This window comes from Manihot esculenta, chromosome 16, assembly GCF_001659605.2.
Source record: "Manihot esculenta cultivar AM560-2 chromosome 16, M.esculenta_v8, whole genome shotgun sequence".
NCBI classification, from domain to species: Eukaryota; Viridiplantae; Streptophyta; class Magnoliopsida; order Malpighiales; family Euphorbiaceae; genus Manihot; species Manihot esculenta.
Window position 1 is genome coordinate 4626807 of NC_035176.2, and position 26009 is coordinate 4652815.

Genomic DNA, 26009 nt, shown 5'->3' on the forward strand with positions numbered 1-26009 from the left:
TTTTTTAAATTCAATTTGACCCATTAAATAAAACATTAATTTTAAAGTTTTGGTTTTATTATTCAATAAAATAAAATATTGGCTATGTAATTTATATTTGGATTATATTTTTTTATATGTGAAATTGTAACGCGATCTAAAAAGTTTCATCTTACAATTTAAATTGCACAAAAATAAAAATTTATGCTGGGACAGAGGGTGAGAGTTATGTATAATTATATTTTTCTTTTTTTCTATAATTTTTTTTATGTGAGATTTCAAGAGAGACAATAAGATTTGTAACTTAAGTTTTTACCGCATAATTGTTTGAGAAAGCAAAATGAAATTTGATATATAGAAACTTTTTGAAGATATTTTTTTATTAAATAAAAGATTTCAAATTATAAGTTACAAAAATTTAAATAGAATAAAAATTGAAAGTTTGTAACTTAAGTTTTTATTTCATAATTTTTTGAGGGACCAAAATAAAAATTTTCAAAGAGTACTTTTGAAATTATTTTTTATCAAATTAAAAAATTTTAAAATATAGGGTATAAGAATTTAAATGGATTGAAAAGCAGAGTTTTATCCTTAAAATCAATGTTAAGCTTCCAAAAATAGAGAATTAAGACAAAACTTCCAATGTTCGGTCGCCGAACATTATGACTTTCACCTTCAAAAGTTTGGCCGCTGAACTTTAACCTTAAGCTACCGAACCTGAATTTTTTTTTTTAGATTTCAATACACAAACGACTCTATTTCCATTCAATGCATCACCAATGGCATATTTATATTAGAATTATAAATATAATATGTTTTTTATCTGAAAAAAGTTACAACTATTGGAAAAATAGGATAAAAGAATAAAACCTGAGTAGTGTTGAACATTGTCCTTAAAGATTTATTTTGTAATCCCCCAGGATTAAACAGGTTCTTCTGGAAGTTAATTTTCAAGATCAGGACAACAAGAATTTATCTCACTAATTTATAATCCAGCAAAAAATACAGAGGAAAGAAAGAATAAAGTAGAAAAATGGGAGTATATTTCTTTGTAAAGATGGAGGCTATTTATAGTGAAAAAAATGATCGTTATAAGCGGTTACAAAAAATCTGGAGATAATAAAATCATAACGGTTATATTTAATATTAGATTTAAATCTCATAAATAAAATCTTCAATGACCATAAAATCTTTAATAACCATAAAATTTTCAATAATCATAAAATCTTCAACGACCATAAAATCTTTAATGACCATAAAATCTTTTGAAATCTAAACTAATTTTACAACAATCCCCCACATATTTCAAAAGATTTTTCATTGCTGGATTTAGAAATTTAGTGTATATGTTTCGAATCTAGTATCTTTTAGACTATGAACCAGACTCATATTAATAAGACTTATAGAGTAATTTGTGAAACTTTTATTTCTATGAACCAAAACTCTTTTTTGTATGCTAATATCCCATCAATCTCATAACACTCCACAAATCTTGTTGTCAACGCTGTTTTGCGCTAATAGGCCATGTGCATGCCTGGTAGTTCATAAGTGCTCTAGAGATTATGCCACAATCTCATAGAAGCGGCCACACTCCACACTTATATAGGTGATATCATCAAGTGTATACTGCAATTTATACACCACCTATAAGGGATATGAATATTATTAAGAGTTTTTATCTCATCATCTCATTAATGCAGTCTAATACTTCTCACACCATAAGAAGAGACAATAATAAATAGTGCTAGCAGAACTAACAAGTAACTTGTTATTACCCATATGAACCTAATGGGATCTCCAATCACAAAGGTTAGGTTTTCATCACTGTTAATTTCAAATTGGATCAAGTGCCATTCCCCTTAATGTTTCATCTATTAGTTTTCTCCCTAAAGGTTTAGTCAGAGGATCGGCCAAATTCACTTCTGACTTCACATAATCAATGGAAATAGTTTCATCTTTCAGCAGCTGCTTAACAACATTATGTCTCAAACGAATATGTCTATTTTTATCATTGAAAGTTTTATTCTTTGCAATGGTTATTGTCGCTTGGCAATCACAATGCATTGATACAGATGATGTTGGTTTTATTCCTAATGGAATATTTACTAAGAAGTTTCTTAGCCACTCAGCTTCAGTTCCAACTAATTTCAGAGCAATAAACTCTAACTCCATTGTGGATTTAGCAATGATATTTTATTTAGTTGATTTCCATGTAATTGCACCATCTCCTAGAGTGAATACATAACCACATGTGAATTTTATCTCATCTGAATCTGAAATCCAGTTAGCATCACTATATCCTTCTAATACAGCGGGAAATCCACTATATAAGATATCATAGTTCATGGTACCTCCCAAATATTTCATTAGTCTAACTAATGCGGCCTAATAGTCAGCATAACCTATAAGCATGCAATCAGAAGTTTTTGAACCTATTTTTCATTTCTTAGGATCAGGAAGATTTACTTTAGCAAGACACCCCCACACTTTATAAATATTTTAAGCTAGGTGTATAACCTTTCCAAAGTTTATAGGGTGTTTTATCAGTTTTCTCACAGGATATCCTATTTTATAAATAATAAGCAAATAATAAAGCTTCCCCCCAAAAGTTATTAGGTGAGGAGGAACTTATTAATAAAGCATTCATCATTTCTTTTAATATTCTATTTTTTCTTTCCGCTACTCCATTGGATTCAAGTGAATAAGGTGGAGTAAATTCATGAATTATTCATTCTTTTTTATAAAAGTCATTAAATGAGATATATTCTCCATCTAATCCTTTTTATTTTCCTATTTAATTGATTTTCTACTTCAGCTTTATATAATTGAAACATATCAAATGCTTCATTTTTGTTTCTAAGCAAATATACTTTAGTATATCTAGAATAGTTATCAATAAAAGTTACATAATATTTTTATCACCTCTAGTTATAGTTTGTTTTAAATCCACTAAGTCTGTGTGTATTAAACTAAGCAATTCATATTCTCTATGTGTAGTTGAACATGGTTTTTTTGTTGACTTAGATTATAAACAAATCTCACATTTATTTAAATATGTATTACCAGTACCAGATATTATACCAAGATATTGCATTTTTTTTTTAATATAAGAAGCACTAACATGTGCTAATCTAGCATGCCATAAATCAAAGAATCAATCAAGTAAGCAGAAGAAAATGCATTTTTATTTGTTATTGCAGAAACATTAAGAACAAAGCGTCCCTGATTACAATAACCTTTTCCAACAAAAATCTCATTTTTAGTCAGTACAATTTTATTTGACTTAAAAGACACCTTAATTCCAGCCTTTTCCAATAGAGCTGCATAAATTAAATTAGCTCTCATATTAGGTACATAAAGCACTTCATTAAGTATTAAGGTCTTGTTAGATGTGAGTTTGAGAAGAACTTTCCCTTTACTAAGGATACTTGCAGTCCTAGAATCACTTTTAGTTTTGTACATAATACATATGTTCTTCTCATTCTCCCACTGTAGTGTAGGAGGTAAACGTATTTCTATTTGTATAAATATGTCTAGTAGCACCACTGTAATACCCGGCGCGAGTTCGGCATTGAAATTCCTGTAGTCCGGTGGAATCTCGGGTGTCGGAACCCTCGAGAAGGGTACGATATATGTTTTCTACTGTATTTTGACTTGTTTTATGGTTTTAAGGATAAAGGAAAATGAGTTTTTGAACAAGTTCGGCCGCCGAAGGTGACTTTTGGCCGCCGAACCTTGCATGGTTTCGGATTCACGTTTGGCCGCCGAAGGTGGTCTGGCCAGCCACCTATAAAAGGGCACCAAGTCGGTGGAAGGATGATATTTTGCTTCCATCTTCAGCCAGAGGTGAGTCCAACACCCTCCCTAGTTGACTTTCATGATCTTGCTCAAATCTTGTAAGGTTTTAAAGAGTTTTCATGTGGTTTTGAAGGTTTTGAGCCAAAGAAACCAAGTTTTGAAGTTTGGAGAGTTGTGAGGAGAGTTCTCCATATCTCCACGTTAGGATCACTTGATCTCTTGTTTGGAAGAGGTAAGTCAAGATCCAGAACCTCTTTTACTGATTTTTGAAAGTTTTATGGGAGTTGTATGGATAGTATGCATGAATAGGGTTTTGGTTGAGGTTTTTCATGATTTTGTGTTTAAGCATGTGTAAGTGTTGTTTGAGATGTTTCTTAGGCTTATAAGTGAGTTTTAGGCCCTTCTATGCATGTTGTATGGTATGTGCTAGTTGGGAGTAGTTGATATGCATGTTGGATAAGTTTGGGGGAAAGGTTGCATAAAGCAGAGCAGGGTTCTGCCCAACAGGCAAAACCAGGTTCAGCCGCCGAAGGAAGGTTCGGCCGCCGAACCCTTTGTGGAGGCAGTTTCGGCTGCCAAAGCTTGCCCCCGAAAGCTAGGCTTTCGGTTTAGAAAGGGACTTTCGGCCGCCGAAAGAGGGAGTTCGGCCGCCGAAAGCGTGTGAGTTTTGTCTCTGGACGAGACCTTCGGCCGCCGAAGGTGCCGCCGAACATGCATGAGTTTCGTCTCTGGAGAGGGGTTTCAGCCGCCGAACCTGCCGTCGAAAGTGCCCTGTCCAGCTTTTTTTGCATGTTTTATGTCATTGTTTGGGGATCGTTTAGCGGGTTGTTGGGGACTTTTGTAGAGATGTTCTTGAGTTAGTTTGGTCCCTCATTTGAGTCCACCTGTGTAGGTACAGACCAGAGGAACCCCAGAGAGCAGCAGTGAGCACTGCTTCAGAACCTGCAGAGTTAGTACAGAGTTAGTCAGAGGTGAGTGGAACTTCTCTCTTCAGAACTAAACTGTTTGGAGCATATGTCATGCATCATAAGATTATAGTAGGATGTTTGCATTAGTTTCACGAAGATGACACATTGCATAATACGATGTGTATGAGGCTGTGGATAGGCCAAGGCGACTCCAATAGCCCAAGCTCTGTTATAAGACCTGACTGGGCCAGGCAGCCATCTGTAGGTAAGACCTGACTAGATCAGGCAGCAGAGATAGTAAGACCTGGCTGGGCCAGACAGGCAGAGTGGTAAGACCTGGCCAGGCCAGGCAGATTGAGGTTGTAAGACCTGGCTAGGCCAGACATCTTTTTAGTGGGATTTTTGGTGGTCATGTCTATCCCTGAGATGATGTGATGTAGTGCATTCCATGAGATCATGTTTTCAACCTATGGTTTATAGTTTTGCTCATTGGGCTTGTATAGCTCATCCCTCTCCTCTATCCCCCAGGTTTGCAGGTTCAGAGTTCAGAGGGAGTGCAGCAGGGTATGGAAGAAGAAGAGTTATGTAATAGCTAGTGTGGACATGTACATGTAAAGAGTTGATCATTTAATAAGATGTATAGACTTGTGCTTGATCAGTTAGAGTAATCCCTTGTTGTAGACACATGATCAGTTTATGAATGTTTTCTTTTATTCTTATGCATATGAGAAAACCAGGCTTAACATTCAGAAGGCTAAGAGAGAACAGAAATAGTGCAGGCACAGGTTAAGCCCTGGAGGAAAGAAAAGTTTAATGGGTTGACAGAAAATGTATGATCATGTATGGGATTTCACAGGTACTCAGACAGTATAGCAGGCTTACTACGGGTCCCGGCGACCTTAAGTCGATCTGGATCCTAGTGCCGGTAGCAGTTCGGTTTTCGGGCTGTTACAACCACAGTCTACTACCCATTCTTGCACATTAGCTACAAAAAAAAGTTTGAGAAATGACCACAGTAATAATGTCATCTCCTTTAACTAAATTCACTTTTAGTTTAGGAGGATTGTCATTTATTATTCTTTTTCCTGCACTGAGGTGCATGATGACCCGGCTTACCACATACAAAACAATGTCCTTTCTTTTTAAAGGTGGGATTATTAAACTTAGGTTTGTAATCAGATTTCTTATTTTCGTACCTGTTATTTGATTTGTGCACTTTTTCTTGTACAAGATTTGCTCTTGTAGTTAGCTCTGTACCTTTTGCAGCTTCAAGTTCCCTCCTGTTTGTATCTTCAATGATGATATGGGTGATGAGATCTGATAGTGTCAACTGTTTGTGCTTGTGTTTCAATTGTTGCTTGTAGTCACTCTAAGAATTTAGTAATTTTTCTATCAACAGTCCAACCACGAATTCATCTTGTAGAGTAATGTTTTTGTTGGGAAATCCAAAGATTATTGCAACCCATATTGCGCAGTGGAAAAATAAAAATCTCTGATTTCCTTTCCCAGAATCCGAGTGCTTCGTTTATTTCATAAGAATGATATGAGACTAACCTGTTAATCTCGTCCAAAAGATACAATGGCGGACTGATGGTGCTTGCTTTTTCAAACGAACACCCTCTATGGTATCCACACGAACATCTTCTATCCTTCTAGAGTGCTAGCTCTCTCAAAGATGGATAGATTATGTGCTCCACAATCTGCAACTGTTAGACTGAATTTTTTTCCAAAAATTAACATCACCTTCAAAATTCGTAGAAGGAGTATTTATATGTTTCAGTCTTTTGTTTTCCCACAACTCTTTTCCCAAAAGAGTTGTGTTCAGAACCCACTATCACAATCTCGTAGATACTCAAATATCTTATGTGATAGAGTCCTTTATCTGTAACAGTTACAGATAGATTTGCAAATCTTTTAAATATTATTATCTAATAATAATAAATAATTAATAATTAATAATTTATTATTATTAATTATATTAATGATAATAATAACACTTTATTATTATTAATTATATTAATGATTAATAATAATAACACTTTATTATTATTAATTATATTAATGGGCTTTTAGCCTATTAATATGTCATAGCACATCAACAACGTTCTTTTGTGTGTGACCCAATAGGTTCACATTAATTGGCAATAGGCCCAGTCCCACAAGTCCCATAAGTCATAAGTACTCTCTAGCAAGACATTATGACTATCCAACTAATATGAGGATCAATAGTCCGATAAAGCCTAATAAATAGAACATGTATTAATCTTTTTGTCACACGATATCTAGTTTGAACATAAGTCATGGTCAATGTCAAACTTATAATGTTCAAACTTATGATTTCTCGATCTCTAAGTAGACTGATAAACCCAGAAGATATCTCTTTCAGAGAGAGGGACAAATTCTATTTTTATTGTTCAATATCCTCTACATAATTTCTATTATGCTCAATCATAACAGTCCTTATGTTGGAAACTATGACAATCTCAAGTCAAAGGATTAAGACATAACTACTTTGAGATTCTTTTTTTTTTTTTGAAATGGGGAGTGGGGGATTCGAACCTGAGATCTCTCAGATTTACTCGGATGCACTTACCACCAGGCTAAGCCTGTGAGTGCGGTTCATCCAATACTTTGTTCTCTAACAAGTATTTATGATTATTGAATTATATCAACATATACATAATCATCTCATGATTATCAATCAATAATCATACTAGCTATATTTTATTATTATCAACATAATAATAAGTAACCAGGAATGATAATCATTATTATGTAACATACAAACAAATAATAATGATGATAAAAAACCTCTAATATTAATAATCAAAGCGACATACAAAAAAGGTTCAAGATAATGGCCTAGGGTAAATACACTAACAGTTTTCTACTCTAAGATCTTCTAGAAGTTTACGGTACTCATTGATTTGCATTTTGATATCTTTTTCTTCAATCATTTCCCATTTATAAAAATTGTCAATTACAAATTTTTATTTTGCAGCATCCTCAGCAATATATTTCAGGTTCATTGAACCCCATATTTTCTTGGCTTTTACCACATACAAAACAATGTCCTTTCTTTTTAAAGGTGGGATTATTGAACTTGTTTTGATAATCATATTTCTTATTTTCGTACCTGTTATTTGATTTGTGTACTTTTTCTTGTACAAGATTTGCTCTTGTAGTCAGCTCTTTACCTTTTGCAGCTTCAAGTTTCCTCATGTTTGTATCTTCAATGATGATATGGGTGACGAGATCTGACAGTGTCAACTGTTTGTGCTTGTGTTTCAATTGTTGCTTGTAGTCACTCCAGGAATTTGATAATTTTTCTATCAGCAGTCCAGCCACAAATTCATCTTGTAGAGTGATGTTTTCTGCTCTAAGATCTTCTAGAAGTTTATGGTACTCATTGATTTGCATTTTGATGTCTTTTTCTTCAATCATTTCCCATTTATAAAAATTGCCAATTACAAATTTTTATTTTTCAGCATCCTCAACAGTATATTTCAGGTTCATTGAATCCCATACTTCCTTGGCTTTTACCACATACAAAACAATGTCCTTTCTTTTTAAAGGTGGGATTATTAAACTTATGTTTGTAATCAGATTTCTTATTTTCGTACCTGTTATTTGATTTATGCACCTTTTCTTATACGAGATTTGCTCTTGTAGTTAGTTGATTACCTTTTGCAACTTCAAGTTTCCTCCTATTGGTATCTTCAATGATGATATGGATGATGAGATCTGACAGTGTCAACTGTTTGTACTTGTATTTCAATTGTTGCTTATTGTCACTCCAGGAATTTGGTAATTTTTCTATCAGTAGTCCAGCTACAAATTCATCTTGTAGATTGATATTTTCTGCTCTAAGATCTTCTAGAAGTTTATGGTACTCATTGATTTGCATTTTGATGTCTTTTTCTTCAATCATTTCCCATTTATAAAAATTGCCAATTACAAATTTTTATTTTCCAGCATCCTCAGCAGTATATTTCAGGTTCATTGAATCCCATACTTCCTTGGCTTTTACCACATACAAAACAATGTCCTTTCTTTTTAAAGGTGGGATTATTAAACTTATGTTTGTAATCAAATTTTTTATTTTCGTACCTGTTATTTGATTTATGCACCTTTTCTTATACGAGATTTGCTCTTGTAGTTAGCTGATTACCTTTTGCAACTTCAAGTTCCCTCCTATTGGTATCTTCAATGATGATATGGGTGATGAGATCTGACAGTGTCAACTGTTTGTGCTTGTATTTCAATTGTTGCTTGTTGTCACTCCAGGAATTTGGTAATTTTTCTATCAGTAGTCCAGCTACAAATTCATCTTGTAGAGTGATATTTTCTGCTCTAAGATCTTCTAGAAGTTTATGGTACTTATTGATTTGCATTTTGATGTCTTTTTCTTCAATCATTTACCATTTATAAAAATTGCCAATTACAAATTTTTATTTTCCAGCATCCTCAGCAGTATATTTCAGGTTCATTGAATCCCATATTTCCTTGGCTTTTACCACATTCAAAACAATGTCCTTTCTTTTTAAAGGTGGGATTATTAAACTTATGTTTGTAATCAGATTTCTTATTTTCGTACCTGTTATTTGATTTGTGCACTTTTTCTTGTACAAGATTTGCTCTTGTAGTCAGCTGATTACCTTTTGCAGCTTCAAGTTCCCTCTTATTTGTATCTTCAATGATGATATGGGTGATGAGATCTGATAGTGTCAACTGTTTGTGCTTGTGTTTCAATTGTTGCTTGTAGTCACTCTAGGAATTTGGTAATTTTTCTATCAGCAATCTAGCCACAAATTCATCTTGTAGAGTGATGTTTTCTTCTCTAAGATATTCTAGAAGTTTATGGTACTCATTGATTTGCATTTTGATGTCTTTTTCTTCAATCATTTCCTATTTATAAAAATTGCCAATTACAAATTTTTATTTTTCAGCATCCTCAGCAGTATATTTCAAGTTCATTGAATCCCATATTTTCTTGGCTTTCTTGTAGGATTAGTAGACATTAAAGAGATCGTTAGAAAGAGTACTGATAATTGTATGTCTATATACCTTATTTGTAATACCCGGCTCGAGTCCGGCATCGGAATTCCTGTAGTCCGGTGGAATCTCGGGTGTCGGAACCCTCGAGAAGGGTAATGCATAGGTTTTCCAAGGTATTTTCACTTGTTTTCATGTTTTGAAGTGTTAAAGACTTGAGTTTTGAAAGCAAAGCAACAAGGGAGAAATGCAAAGGTTCGGCCGCCGAAGGTCACTTTCGGCCGCCGAACATTGCATGGTTGCGGCTTCACGTTCGGCTGCCGAAGGTGGTCTGGCCAGCCACCTATAAAAGGGCCAAGGGTCGGTGGAAGGAGGTTATTTCTCCTCCACTTGCAGCTAGAGGTGAGTTTCAGCCTCTCCTACGTTGACTTTCATGGTTTTCATGATTTTCATCAAATGTTTCAAGAGTTTTAAGAGTTTTGGTGACTTATGAAGGTTTTGAGCAAAAGAACCAAGTTTTGAAGCTTGGAGCTTGGAAGAGCTTTTCTTCATATCTCCACGTTAGGATCCTTCATCCTCACGTTGTGTAAGAGGTAAGTGAAGATCCTGAGCTTCTTTGATGATTTTGAACGGTTTTCGGAAGTTTGTATGGGTAGTATGCATGTGTAGGTTTAGGGGAGGTTTTTGGTGATTTGTGGTGTTCAAACATGTTTAAGTGTTATGTGCTATGTTTGTTTGGGGTTTTAGGGTAGTGTTAGACCCCTTTGTGCATATCTATGTGTATATGCTAGTTGGGAGTAGTTGATATGCATGTGTGTAGGTTTTTGGGCAAAGTTTGCATGAAATAGAGCAGGGTTCTGTCCTTCGGGCAAAACCGGGTTCGGCCGCCGAAGGAAGGTTCGGCCGTCGAACCCCTGTGGAGGCAGTTTCGGCTGCCAAAGGTTGCCCCCGAAAGCTAGGCTGTCGGGTTAGACAGAGACTTTCGGCCGCCGAAAGAGGGAGTTCGGCCGCCGAAAGTGTGTGAGTTTCGTCTCTGGACGAGACCTTCGGCCGCCGAAGGTGCCGCCGAACATGCATGAGTTTCATCTCTGGAGTGGGGTTTCGGCCGCCGAACCTGCCGCCGAAAGTGCCCTGTCCAGCTTTCTTTTGCATGTTTTGTTTGTGATGGTTTTAGGAATGTTTAGAGGGATTTTGGGGAGTTTCTGAGAGATATTCTGGAGTGAGTTTGGTTCCTCATTTGAGTCCACCTGTGTAGGTACGGACCAGAGGAATCAGGGAAATCAGCAGTGAGTCCAGTGTCAGAACCTGCAGAGTCAGTTCAGAGATAACTACAGGTGAGTGGAACTTAACTTAATGTTTTAATATGAGAACTGCATCTTTTATCATGCTTCATGCATCATGACTATGCTATAGGGTGAGTGCATTAGTGTACACGACTATGATGCATTGCATTTATCCTTGTACTTGGCACTGCTCCTTGTACATTGTTTCTATGAGACGGCACGGACTTCGTGAGGATTCATTAGCCCTCAGAGGAAAGACCTGGAACAGCCCTACGGGGACCAGGCACAAAGACCTGGAACAGCCCTACGGGGACCAGGCACATGGTACTCCGGTACCCTAGATGAGATAGAGGGAGTTTTGATCCGTCCGGCCGAGGTGATGTGCTTATGTGTTGCATTCCATGAGAGCATGTTTTAGCACCTGTTATTTTATTACTGTTCTACTCACTGGGCTAGCGTAGCTCATCCCTCTCCCCTAACTACAGTTGTGCAGGTTCAGAGGTCAGAGAGACTTCAGCAGGGTACATGAAGAGTACAGAGTGGTGTAATAGCTAGTGGTCATGTAAATGTATAGAGATAGTGTCTATGTACAGTGTATAGAATGGTGCTTGATTATAAGAGTTGTATCCCTTCTTGTGTTTTCCCATGATCAGTTTATATTACATATATTTGTTGTATGTTTATAAGAAAACCAGGCTTAACATTATGAGTTTGATCCGCCTAGAGCAATGAGGAGCTCTAGTAGGGATTGTTAGAGATCAGAGATAGTGCATGCACAGGTTAAGCCTTGGATTTTTACAGAAAATGTATGATCATGTATGGGATTTCACAGGTATACAGACAGGATAGCAGGCTTACTACGGGTCCCGGCGACCTTAAGTCGATCTGGATCCTAGTGCCGGTGGCAGTTCGGTTTCCGGGCTGTTACATTATTAGAATAGGCCCAGATTTCATGTAACTTTGGATCAACAGCGGGTATAGGTTTTGATTCTGTGAGTGCTGAAGCAATGCTATGCATATCAAGTATTGAAAAAATTCTCTCTTGCCATCTTTTAAAATTCTAACCCGAAAAAATTTCAATCTTCGAGATGTCAGGAAAAGGTTTAGCGTATGGAATAGCAGGCAGAAGAGACCCACCATTTGCAGTAGTAAGAAGCGTGGCGGCAGGAAGAATAGTAGAAGCAGAGGCAGTGATAATGTCATTGGAAATAGACAGTGCAGAAGCAAAGGCAACGACAACGTTTGGTTCCATTTATTTAAATTTGCAAAAACTAAATCCTTAAAATTGTTGAAAAAATAGGATAAAATAATGAAACCTGAGTCATGTTGAACACTGTTTTTAAGGATTTATTTTGTAATCGCCCAGGATTAAACAAGTCTTTCTGAAATTTAATTTCCAGGATCAGGACAATAAGAATTTATCTCTAATTTATAACCCAGCAGAAAACACAGAGGAAAGAAAGAATAAAGTAGAAAAATTATAGTATATTTCTTTATAAAGATGGAGACTATTTATAGTGGAAAAAAAGATTGTTATAAGCGGTTACAAAAAATCTTGAGATAATAAAATCATAACGGTTATATTTAATATTAAATTTAAATCTCATAAATAAAATCTTTAATAACCATAAAATCTTCAACGACTATAAAATCTTTAATGACCATAAAATCTTTAATGACTATAAAATCTTTTGAAATCTAAACTAGTTTTACAACAACAACAACCATCTAAGCACACATTTATTGAGATTCAAGCTTTTTACACTATTTCTCTCTCTAAACCTTGAGCCATAGTAGTAGTTTCTTGAAAGTTTACTTTGAGTTGTAATTGGTTTGTGTTTTGAAATTGAGTGAAGGTTGTTGAGTGAATTTATTGTAGTTTGTGTGATTTTGAATAAAGGATTTCTCTTGTGAGAAAAAGAGAATTGGGAAGATTAAGGATTTTGCTCTAAAATTATAAGGGATTTTAATTTTTCACCCAAAAAAGATTTGATAATTGAGTTAACTCTCAAGAATGATGGACTTGAGGAGAGGATGCAGGCTTGAAATAGCTGAACTTTTATAAATCCTTGTGTTCATTATCACTCTTCATTTTCCTTTCTTTCTAATATCTTAATTTGTGCTTTTAGCCTTTAATTTTTTTATGAACCCAATTCACCTCCTCTCTTAAATTGTTTCAAGGGATAACAGATATCTACAATTTTATTTTCCTATACAGCGATAGAACTAGAAATTTGAATAGGGGCTCAATTTTATTTTATTAGCACAACGTCTAATTTTATTTATTTCATATATTAAAGATAAAGTTTTAAAATTGAGAGTCAAATTAACGAAAAAAATTTCACATGAACAAAATTACAAGTTAAATCAATTTGCCACATAGAATTTTTTAAAATTTTTTTAAAATAACTTAGTCTATTATCCACATAAATACTATTTAATTTTATCTATATTTAAGTTTTTTTTTTAAATAATCTTACTCATAATCTATTAAACTCATTAAATAATCTAACCACTATTTGTATTTTTTTTAAATTTAAAATTTATTTTCATAAATTAAAAGTCTAATATATAATTTCAATCACATAAATATAAATAAACAAAAATAACTATCACTTTATAATAATAAAAGGTAAGTGTATAAAAATAAATTAAATAAGGAGTGATATTTATTTTATAAGTAGTTTGAAAAAAAAAATTAGTACACATAAAATTAAAATCTTATATTAAAAATAAATTTTTTGGATCGAAAAAGAATTGAGAACGTAGGATTGTTAATGCAAAAATAATATTTGAGGTCGTAGTTTTATTTATGATAGAGTTTTCAAGTTATTTTTAGAAAATTCATTAATTTATTTTTATATTAAAATTACTCAAGTAGAATGTATTTATATTTTATAAAATTAAATTATTTAATATTGTTAAAATAATTGTTAACCACTTTATTTTGATCTTATTCGGTAAGACTAAATAGTATATATATAAAATTGTATAGAGTAAATAATATAAATATTTAAAATAGATTAATTAATTTTTTATTATAAAAAAATCAAAAATTTTGATTTTATAAAACATAAAAATATTTTAATTATATAATTTTTAAATAAAAACAAATTAATAATTTTTTTAAAAATTTAGAGATTTAATAATAATTTTATTTATTTATTTAAAATTTAAAAAAAATTATCAAAACATATCTAGTTAATCCTAAAAAGTTCAGGGCCATGACTCCCCTTGATCCTAATGTGGATCCGTTTCAGAGTAAAAGGGCGTATATATAGTTAGGGCTGTGCAATCGGTCGGTTCGGTTCCGAATCGAACCGAACCGATAAAACCGAAAACCGATTTGTTAAAATTTATAAAACCGAAAAAACCGATTATGAAGGTATAACCGAACCGAATCGAACTGATAAAAATCGGTTCGGTTCGGTTCGGTTCGGTTCAAACCGTAATCTGTATTTTTTTTAATTTTTTATTTCTAATTTCAACAAAATAATTTAATAAATATTCTATTAAAAACCACGGCCACCCAGAAGTCGTAACAGAGATATCCAGATGAGAGAAACTCGCAACCCAGATGAGAGAAATGAAGTATATGCGGAAAATTGTATAAATTTGAATATATATTACCTCTTCTTCACCGTCTTCATCCTCGTCATCGTTTTCCTCCTCGTCGTCGTCGTCATCGTTATCGTCATCTCCGCCTTCACCATCGTCATCTTCATCGTCATCCTCGTTGTCGTCGTCCTCGTCGTCATCCGCCGACTGAACCGGTGGCCCTCTGGAGGATTGTAAGACCTGAACCTCGTCGTCTTCGTCGTCCTCGCCCCCCTCATCATCGTCTTCGTCGTCGTCATCTTCGTCACCGTCGTCGTCCTCGTCGCCATCTTCTTCTTCCTCTTCCTCTTTAGATTCTACACCTTCCTCTGTTTCACAGTCGTCTCGCAGAAAGAGTAAAGATTGCAAATTTCAGAGGGGGTTGGGGTGGAGGGGAATGTGGAAAATGGGATGGAGGGGTTCGGCGAAAGGTATGGAGGGGGTTGGGGTGCTGGCCTGTTGGGTTGGGTTGGGTTGGGTTGGGTACGATAGGCTAGCACCCCAACCCCCTGGGTTGGGTTGGGTTCGATTTTTCGGTTTGATCGGTTATTTAACATGTTTAAACCGAACCGAACCGAAAACCGAATAATTTTAAATCTACTAACCGAACCAAACCGATTTTTCCGACTAACCGAACTGATAAACCGAATTTAATCGGTTCGGTTCGGTTTTTCGGTTTAGACCGAGAATTGCTCAGCCCTATATATAGTAATAAAAATTAGCATTAGATCTCTTTATATTTAAAAAATTTATTAAATAATTTCTATTTCAAAATTACTCAATTAAAATATTTTATATTTTATAAAATTAAATTTTTTAATTTTTTTATCAAATAAATTTTCAATATTATTTAGTTGATTTAATTTTAATTGTTTATTTTATTTTGTCCCTTTCATTCTCTAATTTTTTAAATCCAAAAAAACTATTTTTTATTTTTAAAATTTTAACTCCAATACATAATTTTTTTAAAAAAAATTATTCATTCATTTGTAATTTACTTTTTTGTGGCTATTTTTATTATTAAAAGGTAATTATCTCACTTAAATAGTTTTTAATCTATTTTATATAATTTAAATTATTTATTAAACTATTTAAATTTAGAAAAATAAATTTTAAATTTTTATATATAAAAGTGTTTTATGAATAAAATTTTATTACTCAATGAGTTTCATGAACTATTTAAATTTAAAAAATAATTTAATTTTAAAAATTATAAATTTAATGGGTAATAAGTTAAATAATTTAATGTTAAAAATATTTAAATATAAATAAAGTATTATTGCTATAGATAATAGGTTAGATTATTTAAATTTAGAAAATATAAATGAAAAATATTATTACTATAGCCCACAGGTTAGATAATTTAATTTAAAAAATAAATTTTATAGTAAAATTATACTAAATTAGTATGTTACTTTAATAATATTATATTTTTATAAGTTTGCATATTATAAATATAGTAGAAAGAATTTTTTTACAATAAATATTATTAAAAATTAATTTTATAATAAAATAAGAGATGAATTATTGATCAATTTATCGTTGATTTATATTAAAAATAAAATTATTATTAATATATTTTAATTAATAAAAAATAAATAAATTTTAATTTAATTATAATATTTTATTAATTTATATAAATTTTTTAAATATATACTTATTTTATATATTTTATTTTTATTGATGATACAATAAAATTAGTTTCTGAATAAAATTTCTAAATCTGTCGGTGCCCGTTGCTACATATGAGAGTATAGTATTCATGAAAATTTCCATTGCAGCTTTGAGTTAGGCATCTTCCAATAGGATGATGCAAGCCAAAGCTTTAATAAATGAGACCCAATTAATAGGCTACTGTTGCAACTATCCTCTTGATTGTGATATACGAACGCTTAGCTTTTTCAAATTTATAGACCTTTGATGAATGCACTCATATTGGATTTAATCTGAGTTAACTCGTTTTTTTTTTTTTTTTTTAAATTTACTTTTAAGCTGTTATTAAAAAGTTAAATAAACTTATTAAAAAGTTAAATAAACTTAAATATATTGACTAGAGCGCACCTGATACTTTAAAATCTTAATAAATAATTTTTTAATAATAATTAAAAAATAAATTTGAATCGAAATATAAAATTTGATATTTTTAACTCTAATTATATAATTTAGAGTAAATTTAATCTTTTAACTAAATAAATAATAACACAAGAAATTCGAGATAATCGCAATGTTAAAATGAAAATTGGTTAAAATGTTACCTTCAACACTTTGATTGTCCCTTTTTAAAAGAAATCTAGTGTCTTTTAGTTTGGTTGTGGTCTATATCACTTGGGCCATATTTCAACTACTTTTTATATATTTGGTACATTCATTATAGTGGTAAATTCGACATCAGCGGTAAACGAATCAAACTGTTCGTGAGTTATTTAAAACTCAACTCAATAAATATTCGATCGGGTTCGGTTTATTTTCTAAACCAGCCGAATTCGAATTCATTTTTTAAACTCGTTTAATAAACGAACCGAATTTAAATTTAGCAGTATTCAGCTCGTTTAGCTTTGTAAACTGGACTCGTTTTCAAGTTTATGAATAAACTCGCGAGCTGACTCGTGAACAAACTTGCAAACAAACTCGTGAGAGACTCGTTCGCCAAAACCAATCTCACAGTTACCAATCTCACATCGAAAGTTAAAGGGATATAGAGGATTGAGACTTCTCTGTATAAAGGATGACTTCTACATTTTTCATTAATTTTACCTTTAAAAGATTTCAATTAAATAAAAAAATTTAATTTAAAAGTCTCTTAATAATTTTATAATTTAAATTTTATTTTTAATTTAAATTTATTTATAATTCAAATTGAATTATATTGAATTTGAATGATATTGAATTTGTTTATAATATAATCGAGCTCAAATTCGAAACTAAGTGAGTTCAAATTCGAATTTTTTGAATGGAATTTGAGTTGGGTCATTAATGTAATAAACGAATTTATTACGAATCAAACTCAAACCGAACTCAAGTTTAATATTTATTTTATGATTCGAGTTCGAATTTATAAATAAAACTTGAGTCGAATTTAGATTCGAACTCAAATTTTTAAATTTATTTTATAATCGAGTCTCAACTTATTAAAGTTAGGCTCGATTCGATTTACCGCCCTAAATTCGATAAATATAAAGAGTAAAAGAAATTATTTAATATAATTATTATACTAAATCTATATGAAATTCACATATAATTAATAATTATAATAAAACTGTATTACATATCAATTACCTAATAAAATTGAGAAATATTAGTTACAGAGGTGATGGTCTAACAATCTCCGTTTTATTAATTGTAATGTATCTATTATATTAATTATTATTTTTTTCTCTCTAATTGATTGTAATTATTATATATTTAAATTAATAAAATAAAGAGGGTTGTACAGCCACCTTTTTAAATAATTGTCACTAATATTTTTCATTAAAATTTAATTTTTTTTTTTTAAAAAAAAAACTGGTTTGAAAGGATATTACCACACATATTTATTTGCTCAAAATAATTAATTTTAGTTCATTGAAAACAAATTAATTAGCAAATAATTACAATCAATTAATTGAGTAGAAACTAATTAACACCAATAATTAAATTAAAATTCTACGTGATTTTGTAAAAATTTATTTAAATTATTTTTTATTAAATTAATCATGTTAAATAAAGTAAACGGATAATCATATATATCCATTTTGTGGTATTAAAATTTGTGAATTTATTTATAATATAAATAGTTTTTTTTTTATTTGTTTAAAATGAAGTTATAAACGGAATTTATAGTAATGGATATTATCCATTATAATCCGTTTGTAATTTTTTTTAATTTTTCAGTGTTGGTCCTACACACAGAAAATAACCAAATTTGAGTGGACTCACAAGGAGAGATATAATCAAGTTATAATGAGAGAGATGCACAATCTGGTAGAAGTTGGCGATATAAATAAAGTCACAAATCGCAAAACCTATACATAACTTTCCATCATTAATGTCAATAAGAACAGATTATAAAAGTTTTCAAATTATTTAGCAAAATTTATTCCTTCCCTTCGGATTCCCAATATCATCATGGGAATCTTCATCATCTTTCTCCCACTTTTCCTCGTTTCTAGCTTCATTGGGACTGTTTCAACAGCTTCTTTACATTATGACTCCATTTTCAACTTCGGTGACTCTCTTAGTGACACTGGAAATTTCCTTCTTTCTGGTGCATTGTTATTTCCTGTCATTGGAGAGCTCCCCTACGGCAGAACCTTCTTTGGCCACCCAACAGGGCGGTGCTCTGACGGACGTCTAGTGATCGATTTCATCGGTAGACCTCTCTCTCTCTCTCTCTCTCACACTATGATTTTACAGTTAAAATCTGTACCACATTGATGCATACTTGTTAAGAGCGTACGAACTTGATTATATATGTGCAGCTGAGGCAGCTGGGTTGCCACTATTGCCACCATACCTAGGGCTTGGCAAAGGCCAAGATTTCAAACATGGGGTGAATTTTGCGGTTGCCGGAGCTACTGCTCTTGATTCTATATTCTTCTATGAGCAAAAGATTGGGAAAATTTTGTGGACAAATGATTCACTGAGTGTTCAGCTTGGTTGGTTCAAGAAGTTGAAGCCTTCTCTTTGCACTACGAAACAAGGTGACAGTGACAAAAACCTAATATGTACACTCAGCTATTAATTTCACGTACTGTTACCTTTTTTTCTTTTCACAGAATGTGATAATTACTTCAAAAAATCACTGTTCCTCGTGGGAGAAATTGGTGGAAATGACTACAATTATGCATTTTTTGTCGGTGGGAACATTAAACAACTGCGAGCTTCTGTACCGCTTGTTGTTCAAGCAATAACTGGAGCCGTCACAGTAAGCTTTAAAACTGTTACACAATTATTTTTATGCTAGTTTATGATATAATGTCACAGCAAGCATTTTTGGGGGATTTTGGGTTAGATGTTGATAGAGGAAGGAGCAGTAGAATTGGTGGTGCCAGGGAATTTGCCAGTCGGATGCTCGGCTGTGTACCTGACATTGTTCCGAAGCCCTAACAAAGCAGACTACGATCAAAATGGGTGCTTGAAAATCTATAATGCTTTCGCTAAGTACCATAACAAACAGCTGAAAGGAGCCCTGGAGATCCTGAGACAAAAGTACCCTCATGCGAGGATAATTTATGCTGATTATTACGCTGCAGCTAAGCGTTTCTATCACTCTCCAAATCATTATGGTCAGTTCTTCTTGCGAATCCAACATTTATATAATATTCAAAAGAAGGAGAATTAAACATGGAATGGAAAATATTTTTAAAGGAAATAATTTATTTTACTTTTTGGATTGGTAGAAATATTAAAAAAAAAAAACAAAGTGTTAATATTTATATATAAAAAATTTATTAGTGTTAATAAGACTTTCAAAATAAAATGACTTTATTTTTAAAATAAATTTTAAGAAAATAAATTAATTTTTAATTAATAAAATATTTATCATTGATATTTTTATGAGTGGCTTAAACTGCAGAAAATATAAAAAAAATATTTTTTTATAAAAAATATATTTTATGAAAGAAATGGAATTTTAGTGTCAAATTGAATTGTACCCTGAAAAGTAAATCATTAATTAATTTAAGATTCTAATTATTTCGTAAAAAATCATTTTTTTAAATAAGTTTCTATTAAAAAAATATTTTTTGTTGATAATTTCTTTAAATACAATAAATATTAAAATTAAAATGCGAAATATTCACAAAGAGAGCAGAAGACTTAATTCAAAATGAGTCATCAGCCATAACTATAATTCTAATTAATGCAGCATTTTACAACGGAGTCCTAACAGCCTGCTGTGGAGGTGGTGGACCCTACAATTTCAACAATTCAGCAAGGTGCGGTCACATTGGTTCAAAAGCTTGTTTAAATTCATCAACTTTCGCAAATTGGGATGGAATTCACTTGACTGAAGCTGCTTATCGGACCATAGCCATGGGTTTGATCAATGGCCCTTTTACTACACCACCCCTCAAAACATTTCCCCTCTAAACTCCTTCAATGCTTTTATAAAACTACATATATAAACCTACTTTTGTAACTCTCTGGACATGCATGTTTTTCTCCGAACACAATTAAATCGAGTCGATCTCTTTATTTAAGTAGCTCTCATGACATGCATGTTTTTCTTCAGACACAATTAAATTTTTTTTCCAGACACAATTAAATCGAGTTGATCTCTCTTAAATAAAATCGCTACGCTAAATATTATTTTTGTAGTAATAAATTATTTTATTTTATTTTATTTCAATTCAAAAAATTTGTTTTTATTATTTTTTGATATTTCAACTTTAAATATATTAATATTTATTTTTAAAAAAATATTTATAAGCTAAATTATTTATATTTATTTTTTATAATTACACTTTAATAATAATTAGTGATAATTATTTTTATTTATACGATTGAAAATATCTATTAAGTTATTTAAATTTATAAAAAATAAATTTTGAATTTTAAAAAAATATTATGAATAATGATTAGATTATTTAATATTTTCATGAACTATTTAGATATAAAAAAATAAATCTAGAAAAAAAAATAAATTTAATAGGTTATGAGTTGGATTATTTTTTTAAAAATAAATTATATAGATAAAATAAAATAGTATTTATGTGGATAATAAATTAAATTATTCAAATTAAAAAAATAAATGGACAAATTCATTTGATTTGCAAAATTTTATTTATATAAATTTTTTATAGTTAATTTGACTTTTAATTTAAAAACTTTTTAATATCTATATTAACAAAAAAAAATCTAAAATAAATGAAATTAAAAATTTTGTTCCTTAATTATATAGGAGGCTGAAAACCCTTAATCGAGTTTTAATTTTTTAAAAAAATATCGAGATATTAACCATTCATTTATTTTACGTAGACTTATAGATTTGATAAATTAATTTGATATTAAAATCTAACCACTTCTGTATTTTTATTTTTCTATATGAGATTTTCAATATATATATATCACTACGAGATTTATATTGATCACTAACGGACTCCATTAGTGATACTAACGATATGTACAATGGAACATGACACACAATATTCTCTACTAACGGAAGTAGATACCTGTTAATAATCCATAAGTGAAATATTAATGAATATTTTTAATGTTAGTAATCCGTAAATAATTTAATTATTTTTTAATGTAATGTGTTTTCATTAACGGATCCGTTAGTGAATTTTAATCCAAATTACAGTAAATGAGATCCCTAAATCGTGAGGGTCCAACCTCTCTGGGTCTTTCACCGCTGATAATGGATGGCGACAGCGGTGAAAGACCCAGAGAGGTTGGACGCTCAGAGAGATTTTGATTTCTCAATCTCATGACACTCGTGGACTGTGATGCCGAGGAAGGATGCACCTGTGGACGGTGGATAGCGGCGGACGATGGTTGGCGGCGGCGGACGATGGTTGGCGGCGGCGGACGATGATTAGCTGCGGCTGATGATGGATGGCGGCAGCGATGAAAGACCCAAAGAGGTTGGACGCTCAGAGAGATTTTGATTTCTCAATCTCATAATTTAGGGATATCATTTATTGTAATTTGGGTTAAAATTCACTAACGGATCCGTTAGTGAAAACACATCACATTAAAAAATAATTAAATCACTAAAAATATCCGTTAATATTTCACTTACGCATTATTAACGGATATCTACTTCCGTTAGTGGAGAATAAGAATAATGTAGGTCCTGTTCCGTTGTTTAATAAATTTTTTAATAAATTTCGCGTGAAGAGTAAATGAAAACCCTTTTTTATTTTTGGGGGAGAGGTGGAAAAGGATGTGAAAATGAAAACCCAATTACATTTCGTGTCTGTCATGAAGAGGAATTTTAATTATAGCTGAATTAGAGATGAAAAAATTTCCGTCGCTAATTCCATCAAATTTTATACTAAATCCTTCTCCTTTTTGCTATGCGCCTAAGTCCGATGGAAATGTTTATGGTCACTAAATCCATTGCAGATGCTTTTTTTATGAATATAAAATTCATTGATAAATCTATTAGTAATTTACCCATAGATTGCAATCCGTTTGTAAATTAAAATAATTTTAAAATACTTATTATTTCAATTAAATAATAAATTTTATTATTAATAATATTTTTTTATTAGTTAAATAAAATCTAAAATTATATTATTATTATAATTAATAAAATTTTAATTTATATCTAATATTTATAAAAAATGCAAGAATATTTGGAAAAGAAAAAGCGTAGATGATAAAATGACGTCAGAAAAATAGCAAATGAGAGAAAAGCAAATGATGTAAAATGAGAGAAAATGATAAAAAAAGAAAAATGAGAAAAAGAAATAAAATGATAAAAAAATTATGAAAAGAAGGAAGGATGAGAGAAAAGGAAAAAAATATTAGAGAAATGAAAGAAAAAGGAACAAATTATTAGAGAAGAGAAATAAATTAAGAGAAAATAATAGAAAAAAATTATAAATAGAAAGAAAATGATAAAAGAAAAGTATAGAGAAAATAAAGAAAGTGAGAGGAAAGGGAAGAAAAATTATAGAAGAAAAAAAAAGAGTAATAAAAATGAAAATTATAAAGAAAATAGAAAAAAGAATAATTAAAAAAAGGAAAATGATAGAAAAATATGGAATAAGAAATACATATGAAATAAAATAATAGTAAAAGAAAGAAAATAAGAGAAAGAAAACAGAGAAAATGGAATAGAGAAAAATGGTAGAATGAATGGATGATAAAAAAAGGAGGTAGTATTAATATTTATAAACGTAAATTACTAATTGATTTAATAATATACCGTAAACTGTTACTAAATTATGAAATAAGTGGTTTTTTCTTTAAAAATTACTAGCGAAAGTAAAAATTTTATATGAGATTTTATTTTAGATTTATCAGCGAATTTACTAATAGATTTCAACTATTATTAAAATTTCAAGATTTTTTTTACTTATTAATTTGATTTAATAGTAAATTTTCAAATTCGTCACTAATCTTTTATTAAAGATGAATTTTAAATTCAACATTTTATTTTAAATTTATCAATGGATACTTCTATCAGTGAATTATCAGATTTTAACTTCTATCAGTAAATTATCAGATTTTAAGTATGTTAGTAAAATTCAACATTAATTATTTTATAAACTTATAAAATGGATTTCAATTCTATTAGTAAATTTTTTCACAATATTTTTTATGTTAAGGATTATTTAATAATTTGAAATCTGTTAGCAGATTTATTGATATTACTAATGGATTCGTTGGTAAAATCTATTGGTAATCTAATAGATTTTTATAGTGTATTCATTTTTTCTTCTCTAACAAGTTTGCTAGGCTTGATGTAAATACACAGTTGAGTCGTAATGTATGGCTTGCTTGATGTAAATACACCCAAATTCAATATATTTAAACATAGCTGCGAGATTTGATTGACATTATTTAATAACATTATTATATTATACAATACTTCACACCGAAATTTCTAGGAGGCTTTTCAAACCATATAATTCATCAAGCTTGTAACAGTTTGATGACTTTTATTGAATTTAGCTTCCATTTAAGAATAATTTTTACCTAAATTTAATTTAGGTAAATTTTCTTCTCCGTTCAATTGAGAGGCACAACAGGAGGATCTGGCACATAAAATTGCGCCGTATAGGTTCCATCATCATTTTGAACCATACCCTTATTCTCCTCAACCCACCACTCAGCTGGTATATTCTTATTATATTCATCCGTTAAACCATCTGTAAGTTTGTTTATAATTGCAAGATCAAAAGGAACTTCCAAGTTAAATCCCCCTTTACTCCCTTGTGTGCCTGCGACTCCATGTAAGTAAACATCCAACATATGTGGGGAAACGTCGCTCTTCAAAAACTTAGACTCGCTGGTGTCAATTGGTAAGTTCTCTCCAACATGAATAGGCCCAATTGGTGGAAGGTCAGGAATTGGGTCAAAATTTGGTGGAAAGTTAGGAACTGGGTCCTTGGCATTTGTTATTCTCAACACATGGACATCTTTCAGATCATCATATATCTTCTTGAATCCTAAGTCTCCGACTCGGGGACCAGCAAAGACAATGGCTGTCACTGGAAAACTCTGTTTTGGCTCACTTGATGGCTTGTTATAGTCATTATAAGCTATGTCCACTGCATTTAAGGTCGCCAGTGCTGATCCTAAACTATTGCCTGTAATTGTTATACTCACCTCCTCATCCTTGTATTGATCCACCAGTTTTCTCACAGCTGCTAGTACCTGGGACAAATTAACTATGATTTATGACTAACATAAAATGGTATTAAGATAATTAATCCTTGAAATAAGATGAATTACTTACCTGCTCTCTTGCACTAGTCTTATTGTAAGTAGAGTTTTGGTCTTTTGAGGTGTAGAGGCTGTGAAAACCAGAGTGCACGAAAGGTAGAGGCAAATGCCAATTTCCAAATAAGTCCGAAGCTAAGCATGGCAAAGCTTGAAGACCTTTATGCAACTCCACATTCAACATGACTCCTCTCCAAGAAACCACAATATCCCTCCTCCCAAGCTTAGTCTTCGCCTCATCTGTGGCAACCGCCACATAAGCACACCAAGTGGATATTGGTTCACTATCCCAGTGGAACACATCCTTCTCTACTCTTGAATAAATGAAGTCTGTGAGAGTATAATCCAATGAGGGATTACGTTTCGTTACACCAAGCTTGGAGAAGAATTCCTCTGGAGGATACCTGCTGAAGCCTCGACAATCAGAGGACACCTTATCGTTGAAAGCATAGGTAGTAGCTGCAACTCTATCCCCATAGTGAAGTATAGAGAGGCGAAGATCAATGTCTAAAGGATCCAACAGACCCTTCCAGTCATTCTCACCACTCAGTTCTCTCCATCTCTCTGCAATACTAGTCACCACACTTGACCTGTCTCTAGCCATCTCCTTCTTTCTTTTTCTTTGCTCAAATAACGAAAACTTTTGAGTATGAGGATGGGTTTTCATGTGCCATCTTCCTTGCTTTATATAGAATTAATGTATCAAGAATTTTCCTTGTAGCATAGATAATCGGCTGATTTATGTAATTTTGCATTTCAATTTAAACATTTAAAATACAATAATATTAAATTTAAATGTTGATGAAATAAAAAAAAATTAAAATAATGCATTATATTATTAAAATATATTAGTTGCAACTTCATTTCAATTTTTAAAATTTTAAAATAATACATTATTATATTATCAATTTGGAATCACAGAATTTCAATTGATTTAAAATAGTGCAGTTTTAATTAATCAAATTAGTGAAAATTATTCAAAACTTCTTTTGTTATATTTACTCGTTCTTTTCTATTATTACTGTTTATCAATAATATCAATTTTTTAATGTTTAATATTCTGATATCATTG

At 31.5% G+C, this 26009-nt stretch overlaps 3 protein-coding genes across 3 annotated transcripts; 1 reads left to right on the top strand and 2 right to left on the bottom strand.

Annotated features, from left to right (window-relative positions):
* Positions 1-3105: 3105 nt before the first annotated feature.
* On the bottom strand, positions 3106-16494 carry LOC110603995 (stress response protein NST1-like). Its single transcript, XM_021742007.1, has 7 exons — positions 16476-16494; positions 14594-14889; positions 9344-9455; positions 8857-9093; positions 8370-8606; positions 7842-8119; positions 3106-3468 (listed from the first exon to the last, which is right to left on the bottom strand). The coding sequence occupies exons 1-7, from the start codon at positions 16492-16494 to the stop codon at positions 3106-3108; spliced, it is 1542 nt and encodes a 513-aa protein (XP_021597699.1).
* Positions 16495-18532: 2038 nt separating this feature from the next.
* LOC110603360 (GDSL esterase/lipase At5g45910) lies at positions 18533-20739 on the top strand. Its single transcript, XM_021741064.2, has 5 exons — positions 18533-18908; positions 19018-19239; positions 19315-19463; positions 19551-19824; positions 20406-20739. Exons 1-5 carry the CDS (start codon positions 18665-18667, stop codon positions 20627-20629), a joined length of 1113 nt encoding a protein of 370 aa, XP_021596756.1. The 5' UTR covers positions 18533-18664; the 3' UTR covers positions 20630-20739.
* A 3282-nt stretch (positions 20740-24021) lies between these two features.
* LOC110604100 (phospholipase A1-II 1) lies at positions 24022-25588 on the bottom strand. Its single transcript, XM_021742198.2, has 2 exons — positions 24954-25588; positions 24022-24871 (listed from the first exon to the last, which is right to left on the bottom strand). The coding sequence occupies exons 1-2, from the start codon at positions 25539-25541 to the stop codon at positions 24224-24226; spliced, it is 1236 nt and encodes a 411-aa protein (XP_021597890.1). The 5' UTR covers positions 25542-25588; the 3' UTR covers positions 24022-24223.
* Positions 25589-26009: the final 421 nt, after the last annotated feature.

What these genes read in the sequence shown, in the direction of transcription:
- LOC110603995 (XM_021742007.1), bottom strand. An exon ending in ATGAAGACGGTGAAGAAGAG is followed by an intron (nt 9,456 to 14,593) that starts GTAATATATATT and finishes CCAAATTCCTAG; the next exon opens with AGTGACTACAAGCAACAATT. An exon ending in GGAACTTGAAGTTGCAAAAG is followed by an intron (nt 8,607 to 8,856) that starts GTAATCAGCTAA and finishes AAATGATTGAAG; the next exon opens with AAAAAGACATCAAAATGCAA.
- LOC110603360 (XM_021741064.2), top strand. Translation starts at nt 18,665, where the DNA reads ATGGGAATCTTCATCATCTTTCTCCCACTTTTCCTCGTTTCTAGCTTC. An exon ending in TCTTTGCACTACGAAACAAG is followed by an intron (nt 19,240 to 19,314) that starts GTGACAGTGACA and finishes TTCTTTTCACAG; the next exon opens with AATGTGATAATTACTTCAAA. An exon ending in CAATAACTGGAGCCGTCACA is followed by an intron (nt 19,464 to 19,550) that starts GTAAGCTTTAAA and finishes ATTTTGGGTTAG; the next exon opens with ATGTTGATAGAGGAAGGAGC.
- LOC110604100 (XM_021742198.2), bottom strand. Translation starts at nt 25,541, where the DNA reads ATGGCTAGAGACAGGTCAAGTGTGGTGACTAGTATTGCAGAGAGATGG. An exon ending in AGACTAGTGCAAGAGAGCAG is followed by an intron (nt 24,872 to 24,953) that starts GTAAGTAATTCA and finishes AATTTGTCCCAG; the next exon opens with GTACTAGCAGCTGTGAGAAA.